Source organism: Sinocyclocheilus grahami, unplaced genomic scaffold (genome assembly GCF_001515645.1).
Source record: "Sinocyclocheilus grahami isolate Dianchi unplaced genomic scaffold, SAMN03320097.WGS_v1.1 scaffold223.1, whole genome shotgun sequence".
NCBI classification, from domain to species: domain Eukaryota; kingdom Metazoa; phylum Chordata; class Actinopteri; order Cypriniformes; family Cyprinidae; genus Sinocyclocheilus; species Sinocyclocheilus grahami.
In genome coordinates, this window is record NW_015505402.1 from 414,793 (window position 1) to 438,715 (window position 23,923).

The 23,923-nt window shown below is 36.3% G+C and overlaps 1 protein-coding gene across 1 annotated transcript in view; it reads left to right on the top strand.

Annotated features, from left to right (window-relative positions):
- ptprt (protein tyrosine phosphatase receptor type T) overlaps positions 1 to 23,923 on the top strand; it is a 278,126-nt gene that overhangs the window by 220,671 nt on the left and 33,532 nt on the right. Inside the window, exons 17-18 of the mRNA XM_016287683.1 lie at positions 10,771 to 10,958; positions 23,674 to 23,763. Coding sequence (XP_016143169.1) covers positions 10,771 to 10,958; positions 23,674 to 23,763 — 278 coding nt within the window. The remainder of the gene's footprint in view (positions 1 to 10,770; positions 10,959 to 23,673; positions 23,764 to 23,923) is intronic.

Genomic DNA, 23,923 nt, shown 5'->3' on the forward strand with positions numbered 1-23,923 from the left:
GATAGAGGCATGTTTATCATTTTTTGTTGCATGGAAGAAAAATGGTTAACTTTAGAATTACTCAAGGGTGAGTAAATGACAGTTTTTTGACAACAGTGTTATTTTAGCATAAAATATATTATTGTTGTATTTATGAAGATTTTTTTTCAATAATTTTGTTAAGTCCTTTTTTCATTTTATGAGTTTTTTATATTTCTATTTTTATTTCAGCTTTAGTAATATTAATACTTAAGCTTATTTCTGTGAATGAAGATATATTATTTAATTTATTTTACATTTCATTTCAGCTTTATTTCAATGAATGAAAACAGGTTTTACTAGTTTTAGTTATCAATAACAACAGCATTTTTTCTTCAGAATCTCAGAATAATATAACAGTAGCTGTGTTGCATTTATACCAAAGCCAAAAATAAAATAAATACATACATACATAAAAGGGTTTCAGTTTTATTCTGTTTTTATTTTCAGTTTCTAAGGAGCCAGTCCCTGCCACAGCATCCATAGGTAAGACACTTTTCCTTCTCTGCTGATTATACGTTGACTACGTTAAACCGTTTCTTCTGTTTCTTTTGATGTGAAGGTAGGAGGAAGCTGATCTTAGACAAAATGAATATTCAGAGGCAAATCGCTATTAAGCATGTAGTTTCATTCCAAACCTGCATGTGTATCTGCGAAACATCTCTGAGTCATAAAGTATGGGTTTAGATGATGAAAGATCATAGCATTGACCTTTGAAGTCAAAAGTAGGCGCTCGAGACTTTGGCTCCCATCCGATCAAACTAATTGCAGCTTGTAATTTTATGGTTTCAGTGAAGAGTCGGCGGTGTCCTCCTCACGCTGATGCGTCCGTCCCACGCTGAGCCAGATTAGAGGAATGAAGGCCCTCTCTCAGTTCAAACAAACTCTATGTTTATATCTCAATGTGTGGAAAGTGATTTGAATCAGGTCGTTAGCTGTCGGAATGCTAATTTTCAGATTTGGCAGATCGGTGTGTGAAACACACACACACACACACACACACACCCTCATGTCTTTTCAAAGGTAGATTGACCATTTCACAGCCAATGGCAATAGCTCATAATAAAGACTTATCCATCCTTCCTTCATTCTGTCTTTATTTTTTGTTCATTCATTTATTCTTCCTTCCTTTCCTCCTTCCTTTCTTCTGTTCTTTCCTTTTTATTTGTCATTTGTCGTTCCTTCCATATTTTCAAATGATTGTCCTTTCTTCCTTCTATTCTTTCCTTCCTTCTTTTCCTTTGTTTGTTAATTTGTTCATTTTGTTAATGTATTTGTTTATTTGTCCTTCCTTTCTTCCTTCCTTTTCAATTCTGTCATTTATTTGTTAGTTCATTTCAGTCCATTTTTTTCATTGTCTTTCTTTTTTTCTTTCTTTCTTTCTTTCTTTCTTTTCTTTCTTGTGTTTTCATTAATCATTATTTCTCTTCATTATTTATAATTTCCAGTTATTTCTTCTTCACTAAGAGCTTTGAGAAATCCTTGCAAAAATCGAACAATAATTGGATTTCTTCAGTGTCCCAAATTTACAGCAACAACCCGCATTCAACACAGAAATAACTATTGATTGCGAATGATTTGGACGTTTACTTTGCCTTCACTGGCAAGTGTGTTTCGGATTAAAACATACTCACTTTAGCATCTACAGTGAACTACAGTACTTCTGCTCCACTGCTGACACTTTCAAGTTTTTCCTGGTCACGCAAAGCTTCATCCTTTACTCGTTCTTCAGGAGATATTGAAAGCGTTCTTTACAGTCGGCTTTTGAAAAGGGATTTCTGATAGATATCTTGGTGGGCTCGGGGCTTAGAGTCAGTCCAAAAGCTCATTTCAAAGGTTCACTCTAAAAGGCTCAGATGCAGGGGTCTCTAAACACGTACCTCTGATCCAGACAGCTTCTAGTAGGAGTTTGAAAACTCTCGCTTGAAGCTACACTCAGCAGCGAAGACCGCGACTCTCCCATACACATACACACTCAGCGCCAATAAATCACTGAGAGCAAACATATTTACAGAGGTTATGAAGGTGAAGATGGCTTGCTTAGTGAGTGGAGATGGAGAAAAGAGAAAATGAGCACACAGGCGATGTATTGAAGGAAGAGAGAGAGAGCAAAATGGGAAAAAACATCAAGCATAAGGGACTTGATTCAGCCTTTTATCGACTGAAACAGTATATTTGGGCTGTGAGATATTTGTAAACTGGACATGAAACATGCCACAATCATACTTTCACATTCATGCCAACCTGACCCAGGGAAGCCAATGGATGAATGGAAATATAAGAGTAGAAAATCTGAGAGTAAAGTAGCGCAGTAGAAAGTGATGGAGGCTGAGAGATGAACTGCAGTTAATGGAGGACGGGGATGGAGGAAGAAAGGAATTGATCAGAAGAAAAGAATACAAGTTAGACTGGGAATCTGGGATGTCAGAATAAAACTAGATATGCTAAAGCAAATATTAAGCACTTGGGAGCCAAAATAGTGTTGAAATTGTTGGTAAATTTAGGTTGTAGGCTTTGATTCTCTATCAATGTTATACTGTATATTGTCTATAGTGTTCAAAACTTTGGAATAGGTAGGTTTAAAAAAAAAGAAAAAAGAAGAAGTCTCTTTTGCTTAACAAGGCTGCATTTATTTGATCTAAAATACAGTAAAAACAGTAATTTTGTGAAATACTATAACAATTAAAAATAACTTTTTTCTGTTTAAATGTATTTTAAAATATGTATTGTAATGCAAAGCTGAATTTTCGGTCACACGATCCTTCAGAAATCATTCCAATGTGCTGATGTGCTTGCTCAAGAGTCATTTTTTATTATCAATGTTAAAAGTTGTGCTGCTTAGTATTTTTGTGGAAAACTTGTTTTTTGGGTTCCAAAGAATAGCATTTATTTGAAATAGATTTTTTTTTTGCATTAAGCTTATTACTATTATTGTTGTTACTATTTATTTATTTATTTTGTTGCATTAAGATTATAAAAGTCCTGAACCACAAATCAAAATATACACATTAGAATGTTGTAATCATTGTTGATGATACAGTGTAACTCAATGGAGTTTTTCAAATTTTGATGTCAACATGAAATGAACATTGAAATCAAAATGTACTTTCTAAATACTCTTAATTGTATTGTGCACAATTCATCAGTGCACGTTGTTCCACGTAAAGTGTTTGTAATTTTTATTAAAATATATTTGGTTTGCCTGTGAAATTGCCAATTTTGTTGGGTAAAATCATATCTTGTCCTGCTTTTTCAATATGCCATGGCAGTAAGATGGATTTCAAATACCATTTCATGTCGACTTTAATGATAAGTTGCTTTAAAAGTAAAATGTTTATTAGAAAACAGAATGGATGATACAACTAAGATTAAAATTATCTACAAATGGTTGAGTGGATTCTAGAGTCTAGCAAGCACTGTATTAAGGAGTGATTGTGTAAAGAAGAATTGAAAAGGTGAAATCGAGTGGAGGGTAAAGATAGTGAGATGGAGAGAAGATAGTAAGAAATACAGCCACCAGTACAGATAAAAGAATGAGGCATTAAATGAGGAAGAAGGTCTTTTCATTCTGTTTTACAGACCCCATCTCTCGCTTCGAGTGAGGGCGGTCATATTTCTGTTCTGGAGATGCTCCCTGCCGAAACGATGTCGCTGAGATTATGAGGTCGGGAAAGACTGTCGGCCCCTAATCATTTATACACCGGCCTTTTATGTGGGGCTTCCAGTTCATTTACAGGCTATCGATCACGTTGCGGGACGAAAGCCTTGGTAATACAGGAACTGTGAGGGAGGACTCGTGCCGACTGTTTTTTAAAATCATTTCTCCTGTAATACACGCAGAGATGATCATCAATGCATCTGATGAGCAGTCCGAGTTTTGCATCTGGGAGAGAGAACATTGTGTTAGAAAGAGAGGATAATAGTAGAGAAAATAGGGTACGTGCAATATTTTAGAGCAAGATAAAGAGTGAAAGATTTAGATGTTGCAGAGGAGTGTAGATATCTGCAGGATCGATGGAAATGAAAAAAAAATACAGAATGGAGGAACGGAGATAGGAATGGGGAGAGAGAGAGGGTTGTGTTTCATTGAGAAACGATAGTTTTAGAGGCTGGAAATGGATAAGCTGCTAAGGGATGTGTGTGATTCTGCTGGTTAGTTGAAAGACGCCTGACGACTCCAGCTTAAAGGGTTAGTTCACCCAAAAATGAAAATTAGCCCATAAATTACTCACCCTCAAGTCATCCTAGGTGTATATGACTTTCTTCTTTCAGACGAATACAGTCTGAGTTATATAAAAAATGGTCTTTGATCTTTCAAGCTGTTTCATGGCACTCAGCGAGTGTTGCATGCATCAGTCCAAAAGTAGTTAAATAAAAAGGGCCCATCCATAAAAAATGTCTCACACAGCTCCGGGGGGTGAACAAAGGCCTTCTGTAGCGAATCGATGTGTTTTCGTAAGAAAAATATCCATATTCAAAACATAATAATCACTTTAATGTAGCTTGTGCCGGGCTGATGACTTATGAGGTCAGCGGTGGTGACTATCTCAAGTTGATGTCCGTTATAGCAACATTTGGTAGTTTTGTATGTTGTCTGAGGGTTGGCATCATCTGAGGTCTTCTGGGGGGTTGGTATCATCTCTTCTCAGGTGTTCGGTCATCTCAGGTCTTTGTAAGGGCTGAATCCAGACTGAAGCTTGTGTAGTTACTACGGGATGTCAATCCAAGCAAAAGAATGAAAATGTCCATTTGATCAGATATAACTGAAGTACAAGGTTATGAGATACATTATGTGAATGCTTGGCTAAAGAGATGTGTCTTTAATCTAGATTTAGAGAGAGTGTGTCTGAACCCCGAAAGTTATTAGGAAGGCTATTCCAGAGTTTGGGAGCCAAATGTGAAAAAGCTCTACCTCCTTTAGTGGACTTTGCTATCCTAGTAACTACCAAGAGTCCAGAGTTTTAGGGAGCGTGATGGATTGTAGCATGAAAGAAGACTAGTTAGGTACGCAGGAGCTAAACCATTTAGGGCCTTAAAAGTAAGTAGTAATATTTTGCAACTGATACGGAACTTAATAGGTAGCCAGTGCAGAGAATGTAAAATTGGGGTAATATGGTCATATTTTCTTGACCTGGTAAGGACGCTAGCAGCTGCATTTTGGACTACCTGTAGCTTGTTTATTGAAGATGCAGGACAACCACCTAGTTAATTTCAAACACAAATTTGTTAAGAACAGAGTGGAAATTATTAGCAACACCGAAATAACAGCAAAGCTAATGTTTTCTGTTATTTTAAGCACAAACTAAGAAAAGTAAAACCAAACTTTGTGGCAATAATTAAGACCAAACTGAACATGGTGTGTGTTTATGGTGCGTGTCGGCAATGTTGTCTCGGCGGGGGCGGGGCGTGGTGGAGGTGGGGCTTAGGTAGATGAAAGGCGATTATCGATAAGATATTTTTGACATATCGCCCAGCCCTAGTTCATGTGTATTTATGGGTACAGAGAGCAGTTGAGATAAATCAGGCACTTTATTTGTGAATCTATCTTTGGTGGTTGGAAAAATATATCTATACCCGGGTGATAACGCGGAGCCATATAGTTAATATCAGTTATAGGCAGCATGCACAATACAAGGTAGTGGTCAGTAACATTGTCACTTTTAGGTAATATAGCTATATCATTAAGATCAATTCCATGCGATATAATTAAATCTAGTGTACGATTAAAATTATGAGTGGGTCTGGTTATGTTTTGCTTTACTCCAAAAGAGTTCATTAAGTCTGTAAACGCAAGTCTTAACGCATCATTTATATTATCAACATGAATGTTAAAGTCTCCGACAATTGGGGCTTTATCAACAGTAACCAATAGCTCTGAGAGGAAATCTGCAAATTCTTTTAGGAAATCTTTATACGGCCCTGGCGGTCTATAAACAGTAGCCAGAGCAAGAGATAGGAGAGATTTCTTTTGCACATCTGACAATGTAACGTTAAGTAGAAGTATTTCGAATGAGTTAAACCTTTATCCTGTTTTCTGAGTAACATTGAGAATATCACTATATATTGTTGCAACACCGCCGCCACGACCAGTCTGACGGTGCTCATGCTTATAACAGTAGCTTGGTGGAGTAGACTCATTTAGACCAATATAGTGATATAAGATAAGATAAGATTAGCGGCAACCGCGCTAGCGATGCTAACGGTCTATAAGCTAGTAGCGGACTCGGCAAATCAAAATAAAACTAGTGATAACAAGGTGCTCCGATTGTTTTTGTTGTAGAATACAATGGGGGATATATTCACACGTTATAGAAACGAAAATTATGGTGTATAAAATTGATTTTAAAATGGAAAAATGGACGATAAAGAATTAACTTGACGGAGCTTCAACTCAAAACACGTGGCAGCAACCTTTACATATAGTAATAGTAAAGTAATAGTAATAATACAGTAAGTGGTGAAAACTCAGTGTCACATTTCTACAGTCTGCTGTGGGTGTTGCTGCATAGTTGCTAGGTGGTTACTTACTGTTTAAGTAAGAAAGTAATATCTTTAATATGGCTCTGTGAAAAATCTATCATAATTTTTTATACTATGGTATTTATTTATTTATTTTGCCCATTTTATTGTCCTACAGGCAAAGTCAATGAGCCTAATCATTTAAAAAAGTAAAAATAAATTGAATATACTGTTTAAATAAAGAAAATAAATCATATATAAGTTTCAAAGTTGAACTGTAGGATATTGTTAGATGTTTTTGGAAGAAATCTCTTATGCTGATCAATGCTGCATTCAATCGAAAATATGAACTATTTTAATATATTTTCAAATGCATTTTATTCCTGTGATGCAAAGCTGAATTATTAGCTGGAAACCATGATAGAAAGTTCAAAAGAACAGCATTTATTTGAAATAGAAATCTTTTGTAACATTATATATGCTTCACTATCACTTTTGATCACTTGAACGTGTCCTTGCTGAATAAAAGTATAATTTTCTTACATAGAAATATCATACTGACCTCAACATTTTGAATGGTGGTGTATTTAAACAAACTCCTTACAGATTACTTTTTCAATTCTGTAGCCAAGGACAAAAAGCTTGACATAGCGAAGCATGTTTTATACACTGCAACAATGCCTGTGCTAATGTTTATTATAATACTTTGCTAATAATTCTAATGACTTTCATTTCGTTTACCTTGACAGCACTTTCTACATATACACACATTTGTTCAGAGGTTTTTTATATCACATTTATTTTCCTCCATATACCCACACGAGAGCCATTCACATATGACATTTGAAAGTAATTTACAATATCATTGTTTAGTCACCTGTGCTTTATTGTGACTTGTCAGGTAATTATTGTTAATGGCAAACACCATAGTAGGTGATCATAATGTAACAGTGCATGCCGATAATTGAGCTTTAATGTGATTTTAGCTCTAATCATCTGAATGCACATAATGCGATGGCCACAAAGAGTTCATGCTCAAATGAAAGAAGCCATTATGGAACGGAACAAGGCCGAAATGAGAAAATTACCTTGGTAAGGAGAATAGTTACTTGGCATACATCTTTCTCTCTCTTTCACTCAATATATGACATGAACTACAGTATGCTTAATAATAGTCCAATACATGCATTTGTTTTATCATTTAAAACCTGTTTTTTGCACCTACAAGCAATACAGGAGAACATTGTGTTAGAAACAGAAGATATGAATGTGCAGATGTGCAATATATTAGAAAAAGTTTTAGACGTGGCAGAGATTTTGTATAGAGGATTTTGTATAAATACATTATTGGCCTTTATGAATCATGTCTAGCTAAATATTATCAGAAAAATTAAAGCACTGCACATGGATATTGGTTACCCATGCAGATATAAATCAGAAATGTATTATAGTATTTATTTATTTATAACTTACCACATTTACACAATTAAAGATGTGTTACTGTTACTGTTTGGTACAAAAAAATGCACATTTCACCTTTAAGGAAGGACATACCAAAATCTAGTTCAGTATTCATATTGTTTTTCCATATGGTTTTTCAGTCATGTTTTTATATTCCCTTCATCCTAAGGTGTATGTAGAACTGAACGTATCCCATAGGACCTCACAGTAAAATCTGCCAATGGTTCAGTATAATTTATTTATGAACTGTACTCTTCTTTTTATCAACTCATAACTGTCAGAACTCATCATCCTGAAGATTTAAAACTACAAAATCTAAACGTTTATCCATAATCTTCATAACAGTCTCCTATATGAGGTCACCTAAAATGTGCAGTTGACCTTTCGTTTCTAGAGCAGGAGCTCTTCGATATTTCTCTGGGTTGGATGAGGCAGACGTGTCGTTTTAACAACATAATACACCCACTGGGCCGCCACTTTGGGATTCGCTCCATGCTGCTGAGACAAAAACACATGAATAATTAATTATGAAAAAATTGATAATGATAGAGGGAAGGGGAAAGGCAGAGGGTGGGGCAGTAAATTGAGAGACCTTAGAGTCTCTAGTGTATACTTCTCTATCGCACACTCTGTTTTCTCTTTTAGTGTTTGTATGTTGGCACGAGTCATAAACACATTTTTTTGCACCATTAATTTGCCTAGTCCAAATATCATGACATGTAATATTCAAATATCATGACTTTGTGCACAAAATTTTGTTTTAGAACTAAAGCTTTTAGGAGCATATATTTGATTAGATTTTAATATATTTTTTTGCAGTCTGTGTCTAAAGATCCAGCTTAACATGTTATGCTTTTCATTGGATATTGGCTTTAATTGTTGGCTTATACCGTCTAGACCATGTATTGTTAAAAAAGTGTAAATATCGGTAAAAAAAGAATGGTTCACCCAAAAATGAAAACTCTGTCATCATTTACTCATATCGTTCAAAACCTTTATGACTTTTTTCTTCTGTGGAATGTAAAAGAAGGTATTTTGAAGAATGTTAGCAACCAAACAGGTTCAGTTCCCATTGACTTCCATTGTATTTTTGTCCATACATTGGAAGTCAGTGGGAACCAAAACTATTTGCCGTTCAGTCAGATTCAAATGATGTTTTGTGTGCTGGTTGTAACCTGTTCAGATTCATTGAGCAGTCTCAGCATCTCTCTGCTAGTTACTTTTTGTGCCTTTTAAAAAGACCCTCCTGAGGCTACGATTGTGGCATAATTGTTTTCTTCATTATACATTGTCGCCGCTAATACTTTCAACTTTTTCCTTCTGGCGCTAAAGTTGCTAACACATCATGCAAAATTACTTGTATTTCGCCTTGTCGAAAGCGTAGATGTTTGGTGTGGATTATAAATTTTTTAGCCCCAGAATTACTTTAAGTGTATAATGAATTTTCAAGGCGATTAAGATGCAAATAGCCACATTAATAATTTGTCGAGTAATATTCCATCCCTCTATGCATCTGAATGATGCTTTAGCCGGTTAAAGGAGGCCATATGAAAAAAATCTCTGTCATTTGCTTCCCCCATTCCTCTAGTTAATGAACTCATTAACATCAATACACTACTTCCCAGTCTTATTCTAATAAAAGAGTTTGCAAGGACGGGCTGTCTGCATCTCAGTATATTGTCATGCATAACTGAAGTCTGCAGTGAGCTGGGATTGAATGGCGCTCAGATAGCTCACTAGTCGAGGTCTTAGCCAAGCTTTCAGGGGTTTGGTCTTGATTGAGAGGTATTAGTGCACAGTAAACAAAGCTGTGCTTTTTTGAGAGCAACATGATATCCTAGACTGCAAATATTTGTGTTTTCTTTGTCATTTTCTGAGCGCTTCTACAGATTATGTAGTATCTGTGTGGTGTTGTTGGCTAGTTCCCATCAAATTTTATTCACGTCTGTTTGCTTTGAGCTCATCTTTATGCTAGCATACTCCTAAAAGTTATATGAAATTAAGTATTTACATTTAAAATCAATCAAACCAATTCAAAAATGTGTTTTCTGTATTACAATTTGAAAGAACTGTTTTCTATTGTAATATTAACATATTAAAATGATTACTGAAGGATCATGTGATGCTAAAGACTTCTGAAAATTCAGCTTTTACATCACAGTAATAAATTACATTGTTAAATATGGTTATTTTGTAGCAAAAAAAAGACTTCTTTCAACTGAAAGGGTTCACTTATATATTGGATGGGGGAGGGGGGAGATGGCCATTACATTTTTAATACATTTAAAATGTATATTTACACTTTTATGTATTTTTTTATGCAGGCTGAGTTTGTCATTTAAATATTGATAATATTAGTAGCAGTAGGAAAAATTTAGAAGAATCCAATTTAATCTTTAGATGGTCTGAAATAGATATGCACTATTCATTATAGCAGTTCAACCTGCCTAGGTTGTAAATTATTGAATAAAAGCGCACAGTCTTTTAGTGTTTCCATTTTTGCCCGAGACTTTTACATTGATAGATTGTAATATTCGTGGGAGATTGTGAATCCAAAAGTTGCTGAAATTAATTATGCCATTTCTGGGTAAACTGTAAATTAAACATGCTGCTCAGTGGAAACTATATGCTACAGAACAAATACTTTTTTCGTAAAATGACCTGGACTGGAAGAGTCCATTACGTTCCATTACTTTTATGCCATAAATATAGGAAAGTGCAACCCAGAGTTTTCTGCCTTGCTTGCCTTGTTTGGTGTGAAAGCAGCAGCCTACCAGCTGGCGATTGGACATTGTGATGGTTACTCAAGGATCATGAATTGTTCCTCCACAGATGGCAGCCACAGTGAGATGTCCCAGCCCTCAATGACCATCCAGACGTATCCATATGGAGGCTGTGAGTCAGTGGAAATGTCCTACCAGGCCGGCCAGTTCCAACCGGCCATCAGAGTGGCAGACTTGCTCCAGCACATCACTCAGATGAAGTGTGGGCAGGGTTACGGCTTTAAAGAGGAGTACGAGGTAAGAAGTCTTGAGCTTGAGTGACTGACATCAATAAGAATGAAACTTTCAATATGGCAAGGCAAGTTTATTTATATAAGCACATTTCATACACAATGGTAATTCAAAGTGCTTTACATAAAAATGACTTGACCCTAAAGAGTGTAGATAAAAGAATATTGAAGTTGATTTGTTTGCTGCATTTAATAAATGGAGCCGTCTTTACTGTAGCTCTCAATATCAATTGCTTACTTTTTAGTGTACTAAATTTGTAAAAGTATGTTAGATCAAGCCTCTCTGCAGTAATTACGACAGCCGTGCAGCAATGAAATTTGTTTTTGCCTCTGTATGCACAGTAAGCCGAAAAATGATGTGAACTGAATCTTAAAACTGTTTTATTGAGGGGGTTATTAAAATGTCAGGCATCTTTTTTTATCATTCAATAATGACTGTTTTTTTTTTGCTAGTTTCCTGTCTTTTTTCACATTATTTTATTTCTTAAACACATTTGAATAACTAATTAAAGTGCGTCTGTGCTTATTAAAAGAAGCATCTCGATAACATGCTGGCATTTTGTTCAGAAAAGGTCACGTGAGACACGATGCGCTACTTGAAAAATCTGCCCACACAGTGGGCCACAGAAGGTCAACACCCCCGTGACAATAAAACCAATTATCTTTCCCTGTCTAAACCTTCATTGGTAAGAATATGCAAAGACCTTTGTGTCAATAGCATGTCTTATTCTAGATTTTAAAAAAGCATGCTAACCTCGGGTTTGAAGGCTCACTTATCTCTGCCGTCCCCATATACGATCCGCTCGCTTTAATAATACAAATAAAGAACTCCTTTTTGCTTGTTCACGAAGGTCAGCAACATAGAAATTACATCCGTTGACGTTTTTTCTGTGCATGCATCTTATTGTTCTCTGTTTTTAAGGTACAGGTGTTGTAGTGGGGTGAAGTGTTTTATGATTGAGAAATCCCACACTGGCATCGTTGTGGCTCTGTTATTTTGTTTGAATAGCGCTAGAGGAAAGATGCTGCCAACAAAAGAGAGATATGAAATTAACTTTTGATAAGGGCATTTATTTTTCCTCTAAATGTATTTCCTACACATTTTGGCTTTGAAGTAGCTGCCTTGAATGAGTTCCAGCTTCACTTTGTGATTTGTTTTCATTAAAGGGATCATTCACCCTCCAAAAATGACAATTCTGTCATCATTTACTCACCCTTATGTCATTCCAAACCCTTTCTTTGTTCTGTGCAACACAAGTTTGACATTTTTTAAAGAATGTGCTAGCTGCACTTGTCCTTGCGATTAAAATTAATGTGGACTGGAACTTTTAAGGGGAAAAAAACACCTTAAAAGTACCCTAAAAGTAGATATTGAGCTAAAGTAGAGTTTGGAATACAGCTTCACTTTGTGATTTGTTTTCATTAAAGGGATCATTCACCCTCCAAAAATGACAATTCTGTCATCATTTACTCACCCTTATGTCATTCCAAACCCTTTCTTTGTTCTGTGCAACACAAGTTTGACATTTTTTAAAGAATGTGCTGGCTGCACTTGTCCTTGCGATTAAAATTAATGTGGACTGGAACTTTTAAGGGGAAAAAACACCTTAAAAGTACCCTAAAAGTAGATATTGAGCTAAAGTAGAGTTTGGAATGATTCAGATTTTTTTAATGTTTTCAAATGAAGTTTCTTATGCTCACCAAGGCTGCATTTATTTGATCAAATATGCAGTGAAAAGAGTAATGAAACATTGTGAAATATTACTTCAATTTCAAACTGTTTTCTATCTGCTTCAAATTCAATTTCTATTAGTCATTATTGGTGCATTTTTGTGTGACCAACAGACAAAAAAGGTTTGAGGGTGAGTACAATATGATGCCAATTTAGCATTTTTGGCCAATCTGTCTGTAAATAAATATTTAAAATATTCTTGATCCCCCCTAGATGAGAGATGTGGTTTGCATGTAGTAGCTACAGTAGTATGATTATACTTCACGATTATTTGTGATGGCTAAGCAGTGATTGTATGTTCTGAATATTTCGGTTTGTAAACATCTTATTCAGAATTCTTATATGGAATCTGGTCCTTAAATTTGTTATTCTGCACAGCTCTTTGCTCGCTAATGTAGGAATACTCTTAAGTAGGCTATCAAAGGAGAGGATTGTGTAAACATTCAGATGAGAACTTTGCTTGAGTGCAAGTATGAATCATATTTGGCACATTATTGTGTATTCAGACAGGGCCTTGATGAATGGCTCTGGCAACAAGAGACATCAGTGAATTAGAGAGGAAGGATGCTCTGCTTCCAAATTTTCAAACACCTGGATTGAAGGCATGTTTAAAAGGGCAAAGATTGCACTTTTAAAGACGAGACTCTCATTTATAAAGAATGACTCATAGTTATGTCTGTCATACTTCTGATTTACTATTCGGAGAATAGTATATCAAATTGATGGGCATGTTCTGTAGTATCTATTTTGTCCAATTTATGTGTTCAAAATTAGCATTGTGAATGATGGAAGTAGGATAATGCAGCTCTGCACCAAGCCTATAGATGTGACAGAGGTCTGTCCTAACCTCCTCTTTTACTCTCTTAACAGGATCACTTGAAGAGTTAGGCTAGGCCTAGCTTAATTTCAGCAGTGCTGAATGCTCAGCTGTATAGGCTGCTCTAGGCGATGCTCTGCTTCCAAATTTTCAATCACCTGGATTGAAGGCATGTTTAAAAGGGCAAAGATTGCACTTTTAAAGACGAGACTCTCATTTATAAAGAATGACTCATAGTTATGTCTGTCATACTTCTGATTTACTATTCGGAGAATAGTATATCAAATTGATGGGCATGTTCTGTAGTATCTATTTTGTCCAATTTATGTGTTCAAAATTAGCATTGTGAATGATGGAAGTAGGATAATGCAGCTCTGCACCAAGCCTGAAGGAGATATAGATGTTACAGAGGTCTGTCCTAACCTCCTCTTTTACTCTCTTAACAGGATCACTTGAAGAGTTAGGCTAGGCCTAGCTTAATTTCAGCAGTGCTGAATGCTCAGCTGTATAGGCTGCTCTAGGGCGTCTGAAGTGTTGAGGCAAACATGAGATCGATGTATGGCTGGCAGCTCATTCCTGTCATAGGCGGTCTGATAGCACCAGAGCCTGTGCCTCCGTGTTTAAAGGGTCATTCATCAAGGCAGACGTTTTTATAACGCCTTTTTGTTATCGCCTCTCTCTTCTAACCTGATTTGCCTCACAAGTCTGCCTGCAAATGAAGTTGGCAGCATTTTGCATCAGCCCATCTCTATCCTTGCCGCCGAAAATAAGTCATTTTTCCTAATATGCGGTGAAGGAGGAGAAACTCAATATATTTACATTGAGTTGAATGGAGTGTTTGCTTACTGGCTTGTGACTGGCTGATATGAGCGAGAGCACATTAGGGGCAAATGCTGCGTTTCCCATAATGCACGTTTTACTGTGAATTTGAAGGTGGTTTTTACTGCAAATGAGATTTTAATGTTACTAGTGCCCAATAATTGAACTTTTTTAGCTTTTTAACTCTTTCAAATGGAGTATCAAGCTAATCAGCTAATAAATTAAAATACGCTCACGTGAAGATATGTGTCATAAAATGCTTCAGATCTGGACTTGTTCATCAGTAGACAATCTGACTGATTTAATTTAATATTTTAATTTAATTTAATAATTGTACGTTATTTTAATTACATTCAATTAAAGTATTAAATTAAATATTTTTAATTAAAAAAATAATAATTTAATAATTAAAAAGTTACAAACATAAAAATGTTTACAAATTTTAAAAATTTTTAAAAAGTGGCTGTAATACCATATAATTTTTTTATTTGATGCATATTTGTCAGTTATACGTAAATGAAACAAGAATGAGATTTATAAAGCAGTACTAATAAACTGAATGTTTTAAATAAACAGTAATCAGATTTATATATTTATCAACGATATCTATATTTTGTTTAAATCTCATACATTTGAACTGAATCGTGTTTTGTTTCACACTTTGTATGTTTAAACAATGTTCATACATTCAATTGTTTACGTTTAATTTATTTTCACAATTTATAGATTTATGCTGGTAAGCGATGTGAAAAATGACTTGTATGATTATTAAAATAGTCAAATAAATGCAAATACTTAATAATAAACAATGTCATATTTCTCACTTGATAGTATACATTTTTTTAGGGCATTATTGTATCTTGCACCTCTAATTTTACATGACACATAAAGTAGAACAAACGAATAGAGTTGAGACAGAAGGAATGAAGATAGATGAGATATGATGGACAGGGAGTGAGTGATGCAGATCTGATCATGTTGGGAAAAGCTGATGATGGCCACCTGTGTGTGTATGTCAGCACAATCACATCATTAATCTCAGCCTGACAGATGTGTGATCCTACATCTGTGCTCACGTTACAGAGAGAAGAAACAACGAGAAGTTAATGGTACGTATAAATATGGAGAAGGTTACAGTGGCCCCATAAAGTATTTGGACACTTAAGTAACACTCAATGTGTGAGTGTCATTGCATTAGATAACAAAATAACAAAGTGATGAAGAGTAGAAGTGTAGCTGAATTGTTTGTTAGTGTGAGGTAGGAAGAGGTCTGACAAGCGTCTCTGCTGTCTTTGTGTCCACACACACACACACGCACACACACACACACACACACACACACCTCGTTTTATTCTTCACTGTCTTCTCATCACTTCTCTAAAGTATTAATAGTATCAAAAACAAGATCAGAAGACGAGAGCGAGGCTCCAGTGAGGACATTTTTGGAGGGTGGATGAGGAATCCGGTACAGAACAAATGAAGAATAAGTTTAGCTCACTGCCAGGAGACAGAAGTTTAAGGCTTTTTGTGTAGCGATTCTCTCTGGATGTCTCAAAATATATCATTAAGAAGCCCTCAAACAGTTTTAGGAGCACATTCTGTCAGGCAAACAGAGAGTTTGGCTATAACTGACTCAGTTACGCTGACTGTACCGTGAGAATAATGAAAACATGGGCAGAGTTGCCAGATCCCAGCATCCCTGCGCAGGAATGAATGTGACTGATTTATTGGAAGGGTTGCCAGATCATGTTTAATTCACACATGAAAGAGCATTTCAACAAAAATGAGGCTTTGTGAGGTTTCGATTTTCACAGGTGCCAGATCACGTTTAATGCACGTGAAGGAACAGTACAGCAGAGATGATACGGTCCGTATGTTCAGGCTTCTGTGCTTCACTAGTTCCAGATGGGATGCACTGTACAGCCTTGGGAGAGAAAAACAGTTCTTGTACATATATGACCCTATTTGATGCTGATTGATTCACCCAACCAGAACAGTCAATTAGTTCAAATCTTCTGCATGTAGTTCTTCTGCATGATGCATGATGGACCACGTTTTATTTTTTCAATAATATTTTTAATTTATATATATATATATATATATTATAATTATTGGTTTGCTTGGTTGGTTATTTATTTATTCACTTTTTACCTTTTTATTATTCTTTTTTCCTGTCCATCCATTCATATGGTATTGCTTTTTGGTACATTGATTAATGCTGCTACATCAATAGAGGTACCAAAAAGCAATACTGGATGGATGGATGGAATTCAATTCATGCAATAGATACAATTCATTATGTGGGTTTGTACAGCCTTTTGAGAGAGAAATTCAAGCAATTTCCAATGACTTACAAGCATTTCACACAATGGTTGCCAGCACTTTAAAGCTCCAAAATGATTCAATTTGAATGTTATTTTCAATGGAATGACCAAAATACACTGTGTTGAACAAACACTTGAGTAAAATAAAAATAAAATACATGAAATCACCATTATAACCTGTAGATGGCAACAGTGGAGCACTTGTTGGCGTATTGGACATTAATTTATACTTTTTCCTTTATATTTTGAAATGATAAAATAACAATTATAAAATCACTAGGCTCAAATCATGAAGAAATCAGATTTTGACAGTTTTGCTCTTTTTTGTTTATTTTAAAAATCGCAAAGTGCTTTGAAAAACAATATTTTCTTCAATTTGCGACTAAATCACACATAATTACTGAAGTTGTTGGTCAGTTCCATTTAAGACTATAGAAGAATAATGGTACATTTAATAAGAGTACAATATATACCTTTTCTACATAAAAATTTGATTTTGCACATTACTGTTGTTAATAAAATAAATATTGTAAGCATCCCAACTCAAGCTTAGTGCTTTACTGTCAAATGTGTATAAACATGAAATAAACAAGAAATTAACATGTAATATTATTAGTAGCTGCACTTATTAATGCAAAACAATAGTACTTTTTTCATATCATATATATTTTTCTTCATATCCCTCTGAAATTAAAAGAATACTGCACATATTAAGTTAAGGCTATTTATTGCCAAAGCATTTGTCAGTAATACAGTTGTGGAAAATATGTCAACGACTGCATTGCAGGCTGATTTAAGGTGTGCCCCTAAATTTTATGCTTGTGCTCCTAAAAATATTCAGTCAGGGGCTACAGTGCTCCTAGTAAAAAAAAATGTTTCCATATACCATAGAAATACCATATAAACATGGTACACCAATCTATTTCACCAAGAATACATTTGAAGATGTCAAATCATGGTATTATGGTAATATGGTTTTGCCATGGGAGTTCCATGATAGACTTTGGTAATTATTTTGCTAATATAGCACCATTAAATGATATCTGGTTGTTTTCATTATATTTCTTCTACAACATTTAGTTGTCACTGTCACGGTGCTCTTAAAATGAGATGAAACATTGGGCCAAATGAAATAGCCTGTCAGTCGCTGATGGCCAGCGGGTATTATGATGAATTTGCTATTAGTTAAACCCATTTAATTATACAAGTTGCTAATGAAAACTGTCCATCAGGCTGTTCATCAGTACAAAGGATCATTTTTTTGTGGAAAAAATTGTGAAAAATGGAGATAAGGGAGATGGCTTTATTTAACACCAGGTGCATAGGGTGTTGCTTTGCTTGTAACTGACTTTAGACCACTGTTTCTCAACCCTGGTCCTGGGCGTCTGATTCAACTCATTAGCTCATTAAAAGAAACTCCAGGACCTGAAATGGGTGTGTCAGAAAAAGGAGACATACAAAATGTGCAGTGTTGGGGGGCGCTCAGGACCAGGGTTGAGAAACACAGCTTTAGACTATATAGTAATTTGTTACATTTAGCACAACATTCTTGTAATATTTAAATGACTGCTTAAAGACTCCTAAACCTAACTCTTATGTTGACTAGAAGAGCAGTGCAAATACTGTCAAAAAAACCATGAAAATTATGGTAATTATGATTAGAATACATATATTATGAAGCAGATCAGTCCCTGTATTTGGTGATCGCTTTATGGCTTTAACATGTAGCTACATTTAATATAACCTAATGCATTGCATCTGGACTTAGATAATGGGTTTTTAAGTAACTGAAAAGCCTCAAGTCTACCAGCCAAAGGAGGACGTTGTTTTGTGAAGCATTTCATAATGTGAATGCATGTTTAACCACCCCAAATTGGAGCGATGTCTTACAAACTGAGCCAAGAAAAAAATTAACCCACAAACAAAATTGGCCGTGCATCCCTTGATTAACTTTGACAATTTATGGGAGACGAGGAAAGCCGTTTCAATTAGAGACATCTGTCCGGTCTCGCTCATCCCTTCAGTGTTTCAGCAGGCAGTGTCAGCCATTCAAGCCCATATGGTCATCTATAATTCACGAGACTCTACACCCAAAATAAACTGTTATTGGCAAACATTTACATATCAGAGAACAAGAAAAGGGGGAGATTGGGAAGATGGCTGTATTTACTCCTGCTCGCCTGCTTTTCTGTGTATGCTGAGATTTTTGTATCTTTTCCAAATGATTCCTCATTAGTATATTTCGTCAATTATGGTTGGGAGGGAGGTATGTGCAGACAGTGAGCCTACTATGATTTGGCGCAGGCCGTTTGACAGATGCATGCCGTTGAGCCCCTTTGCGTAGTCTGTTTGGACTGAGATTGCAGGAAATGCTTTGGCAGCAGGTTTGAATAGGAACGGATGAGTCACAGCATACCTTAGGGTCTGATCCTAAAGCAGAGGACAATGACATCACAGAGAACACAACAGAAAGAGAAACAGCGGAAGGTTGGTAATGGAATGTTAAGAGGACTTTGTTAAAGCAAGCAAGATTGCAGCTCTGTACTTGCCTGAAATTGAAGTATGAAGTAAAAAAGTTATGAATATTCTCTGAAAAGCTGAATCTCAGATTTTTAGAAGAAGAAAATAAAAAACAAAACTTAATTAAGGCGTCACTGGCATCACAATTCTGTTCCAACCATCATTATCATTATTATTTAATAATATTATTATTATTACTACTATCAATGTTTTCAATTAGCTTTTATTTTTATATATTAATATTTTATTAGTATATATCTTCATTATTCTCATGAGCAAAAAAAAAAGTGTAGTTTTCCTATTAATACTTATAATATAAGTACTCCACAAAAGTTTGTCACGGTGCATTCTGGGATTGCCTAATCCACAAAGGATACATGCAGTGTTGCCTTCAATATTTGCCAATATGAGGTGGGATAGTTAAAGGCATAGTTCGCCCAAAAATAAAAGGTCTGTCATCATTTACTCACTTTCATGTCATTCTAACCCTGTGTGACTTTCAAAAAAGATATGAAAAATGTGTTAGTGTCACAGTGAATAGGGCCCAATGTTGTTACGGACCCCAAAGTTCTTCAAAATATCTAATTTTGTGTTCTTTTTTGTTGTCACTTTGTTTATTAACTCTACTTGTAGTGCAGAGGAAATTTTCCTTTATGTTGTATGAACTGAATTTGGTTCTGTTACCGAGTAAAGCTCTCGCATGATGCAATTCATGTAGCGAACACCAACATCATGCAATCATCCCATGAAGAGGGATGAAACCCCCAAAGGATAACCAGCACACATCGGCTCATTATCCAAACGTCACTCATTTTAACCAGTTAGTATCGATGCCTTTGTGGATCTGGGGTTAAAATATGCAAGGTAAGGCACCTGCTGAATAATAAATGTCCAGGTTGTTCATCTTCATTAGTCCAAACACAAGAGAGTGTGTCTTGCTCTTTTAAGTGCTCTGCATGCGTGGATCTGTGTGTCTGGATGAAGACGCCTTCTCATTTCTTCTCTCTGAGCTCCTCAAATTCTGACATTTATTCCCTTCACGTAGCGCTGCCAGAATCGTCAGGTTCCCTTGATGTCTTTGCGGAAAAAAACCCCTCCTCTGATGTGTTGACCAAAGCTGGAGTATTAGCATTCACATGAGCTGTGTAGTGTATTATACTCTCGCTTCTGTTTGTTTGTTTATCTATCGTCATCGATTAATGCTCTTAACCAAGAATAAACACCTAATCAGATTCATACTTCATTTACATTAAAAAGATTAGTGGATTTAGACATCATCAATATTTAGAGGTTGCTGTTTCATAGCTCAGAGAACTCTGTTGTGCTTTATTGAAGCATTGACTTTTTAATTTTGATGATAAGAAATGTTTGAATTGATATCGAAATTCCACTTTTGATTGCTAAAGAACAGCTTTTGTGAGATTTCTAAGGAAGTAAACATTCAAGAAGTAGAAAAGGCCAGCAAAAGTCTCCATTTAATATCATTACTGTCTATAAGAAACAAATTGAGATGCTAAAGAGTGATGTTTCTATCCTTTAGCTAGTTATATAAACTAATAGGATCACTTCCTTACAAAATGGTGCGAAATAAATTAATTTCTTTAATAAGAATCCTTGCGTATGTGGCTAAAAAAGATCCTTTTTATTGCCGTTGGTGCAAATTAACCTTCCGAAATGAGTCCCTTTCAGATTAGGATGACACTTGTCCTAACACCAAGCTCTCAAAGCTCAAGCGTTCGCATAAACACTTCTGCTGCTTTCTAAAACCTCTCAGGTAGACTTCATGAGCAAAGCGTCTTATCCCAGAGCGGATGGAAATGGATTAAACTGGATTAGAGTGTTTCGCTCTCACGCCACGAGGTGTGTGCGACAGCACTCGGCCCATTTGACACAGGAACCTCTTTTCTGCCGAGCAGGGATTTAATAGGCAGTTTAGGTGTATAATGCACTGGGGCCAGCTGACAACACACTGAGGTTATATATAAGAGCAGTGGCGAGGACACGGGCTTAAGTGCGCTGATTACAAGACTGCTGACATTTTTAGGGTGCTGTACTTTTAAGCACACAAAAGAACCGAGTTGTTCTCTTTGTGATTCATTTACTTTAGGATGAGGTGCAAAATAAGAGATTTTTAATGTTACCACTACACCTGAAATCCATTGTCTTGAGATTTTAGCCTAACACCGCTTGTTGTGCTTTGTTGTTGTTGTTGTTCAGTGATTGCATCAGCATGATTAGGCCGATAACAGATGCAATGGCCTTAGAAAGTATTTGGAAACTGTGATGAACTTAAAAATGAATGAATGTCATGGCACTAACGTATCTTGGTGACCTTGAAAGTCATTGCAAAAATCTAGCATAGCGTTAGTTCTGGCAGGTCACGTTAGTCAAGCTTGCATCAGCTGAATCTCATCTGATCCCCATCTACCTATGGGAATACGACACCTATCTAAGCATTCATATATAAGATCCCTCAGTATTATCAGCAGTTTTCGCATTGCTCAATAGCTAATTAACCTCCTCCATCCCCAGCTCCTCCTCTGTCAGTCAGGATTCAGCCTTCTGATTATCCATTGAATCAGACTAATTCTAAAATGTGTACATAAAATTATTGAACTTCGACCATATTTGCAATACATTTATGTTGGTTCTGTTCTGTTTACCCTGGGGGGGTTATCGCTGCTCTCCCTGCTCTCATCTATACTAGGCTGCATGGATGTGCAGGGAGTTCTTGCCCAGAACAGAACCATACCGCCAATCCAAACTGTATGCTAATTGTCAATCATCTCTGACGATAGTGGTCCTGACAGAAATAGCTTTTTTGCAAAAAAGTGCATAATTTGTTTGCAGATGCTTCTTCTATATAATTACATTTCTTTATGCCATCCAATCAATTTCAGGTGGCCATTGTAATTTTATTACTTTTCTAAGCATAGAAAAGTAACTCTCAATATTTAGAAAAGTAATAGCACACCTATCCTCATTTAACTGCATGACGTGAGGAATCACTGAGTCATGCCTGTGGTGCAAAATTAGTGCAGAATTAAGATCCCTACTCATCATCATGTCACTGTAATGCCTCTCATACGTGTCTAAACAGGTGATCACCCAGACATCGGGATATTTTTGCAGGCTGACTCAGAACTACTGTACCCATGCATCACGGCGCTCGTCTGCAGTCTGGTCATTCTCTCCCAATTAGAGCTTTGTGTCTGGCCCCTCACTGCGGAGAAGAACCCTGCCGAGCGCTTGCTGTTATGACAACTGACTCAGTGGTATCTAATTAGCCCCGTCTCTTTCTCTCGCTCTCTTTCCACATCCCTCCATTTCCCTATTTTCTGCTTCCCTCGCGCACGTTCCTTTTCGGGGAGCAGAGAGGTCAGCCGACAGACCAAAGCGCCGGCGAGAGACAGCTGAGATGTTTGTGAGGCGAGCGAGAGAGAAGGAGCAAATAAAAAGTCTGAAGTTAAAAAAATATAAGTTGGCGAATTTTGAGCAGACAGAATAAGAAACGCAGCAGGTTTGGACAGGAAGGAGGGGCTGTCTGAGAGTAAACAACCTTCACGACCTGCTTACAGCTCCAGGACCTGCTTCTTCTCGGAAACTAAAAAAAACGGAATGACTGAGAGAAATCAGGAGGGATTCCGCGGAGCTGCCTGCCATCAGAGAACATCCGCTGGCTTGGAGTCGACATGCCTCAATTGCATTCTCCATGTGATCAAAGCAGAACGCCATATGGGTTTGCGGAGCTAGTGTCAGACCTTTCCTTTACCCCTCCTCTCTTTCCGTTTCCACCCTCTTCCCCTTTTCCAGAAGTGTTGTCATAATTACCAAGACATGCAGCTTCACCTTTCAAGGATGGAAAGACGCAGTGCCTGAGCTAAACATTAGCAGGTCAAGTGTTTATAGCAAAGACATGATGAAGATTGGCGGTGCTGGAGTAATTGCATCAATTGCATCACTGGTCAACTGTACATCCACTTCATTGGATGGGAAAATGGTCTGATTCTTATTGTCAATTCCCCAGAGTGCAATGCTGAACTTGGGGCACCCAAGACTTGAGTTGCTTAGAAACAGGAACTTTTTTGAAAATTGCAGGATTTGCTTCCTTATGCAGGAAGTTACGCTAAGGTTGCAGGTCTTTTCGAAAAGCACATAATTCATCAGTACCATTGGTAAATCACACTAAATGTGTTGTCTTTTATTAAAGGAGATTGCTGGCATAGTTCTCATACTCATTAGATGCTGGTTTTCGTTTGTGAACTCAAATATGCCTGAAGTACTTGACCCTGGTGAAAAAAATAAATAAATAAATCTGCAAATTAGTAGAAATGCATGTAGAGTTTGACCGTTTTTTTTCTGTATGAAAGTGATTGTTTCACACACATTACTCCTGCTTGGGTAAATGACATTGTGCAGTACAGTACAGTTGTGTTTCCTGGGCAGCTCATGCATGTGTAGCTCACCTTTAAAGTGTATGTGTAACTTTAGACCGGCTCTTCTGTGAATATTTGACCCCACAGACGATCACACTCGTGTCCGGCTGCAACTGCTGGAGGGAGACCCCCACTCTGACTACATAAACGCCAACTACATAGATGTGAGTATGACTCGTTATATGTTTATATTTATGTCATGTTAATATGATATTTATTAATTCATTATTATAATACCGGTATGTATATATATATATATATATATATATATATATATATATATATATATATATATTTTTTTTTTATCTCTCTTTCTGTTTTTTT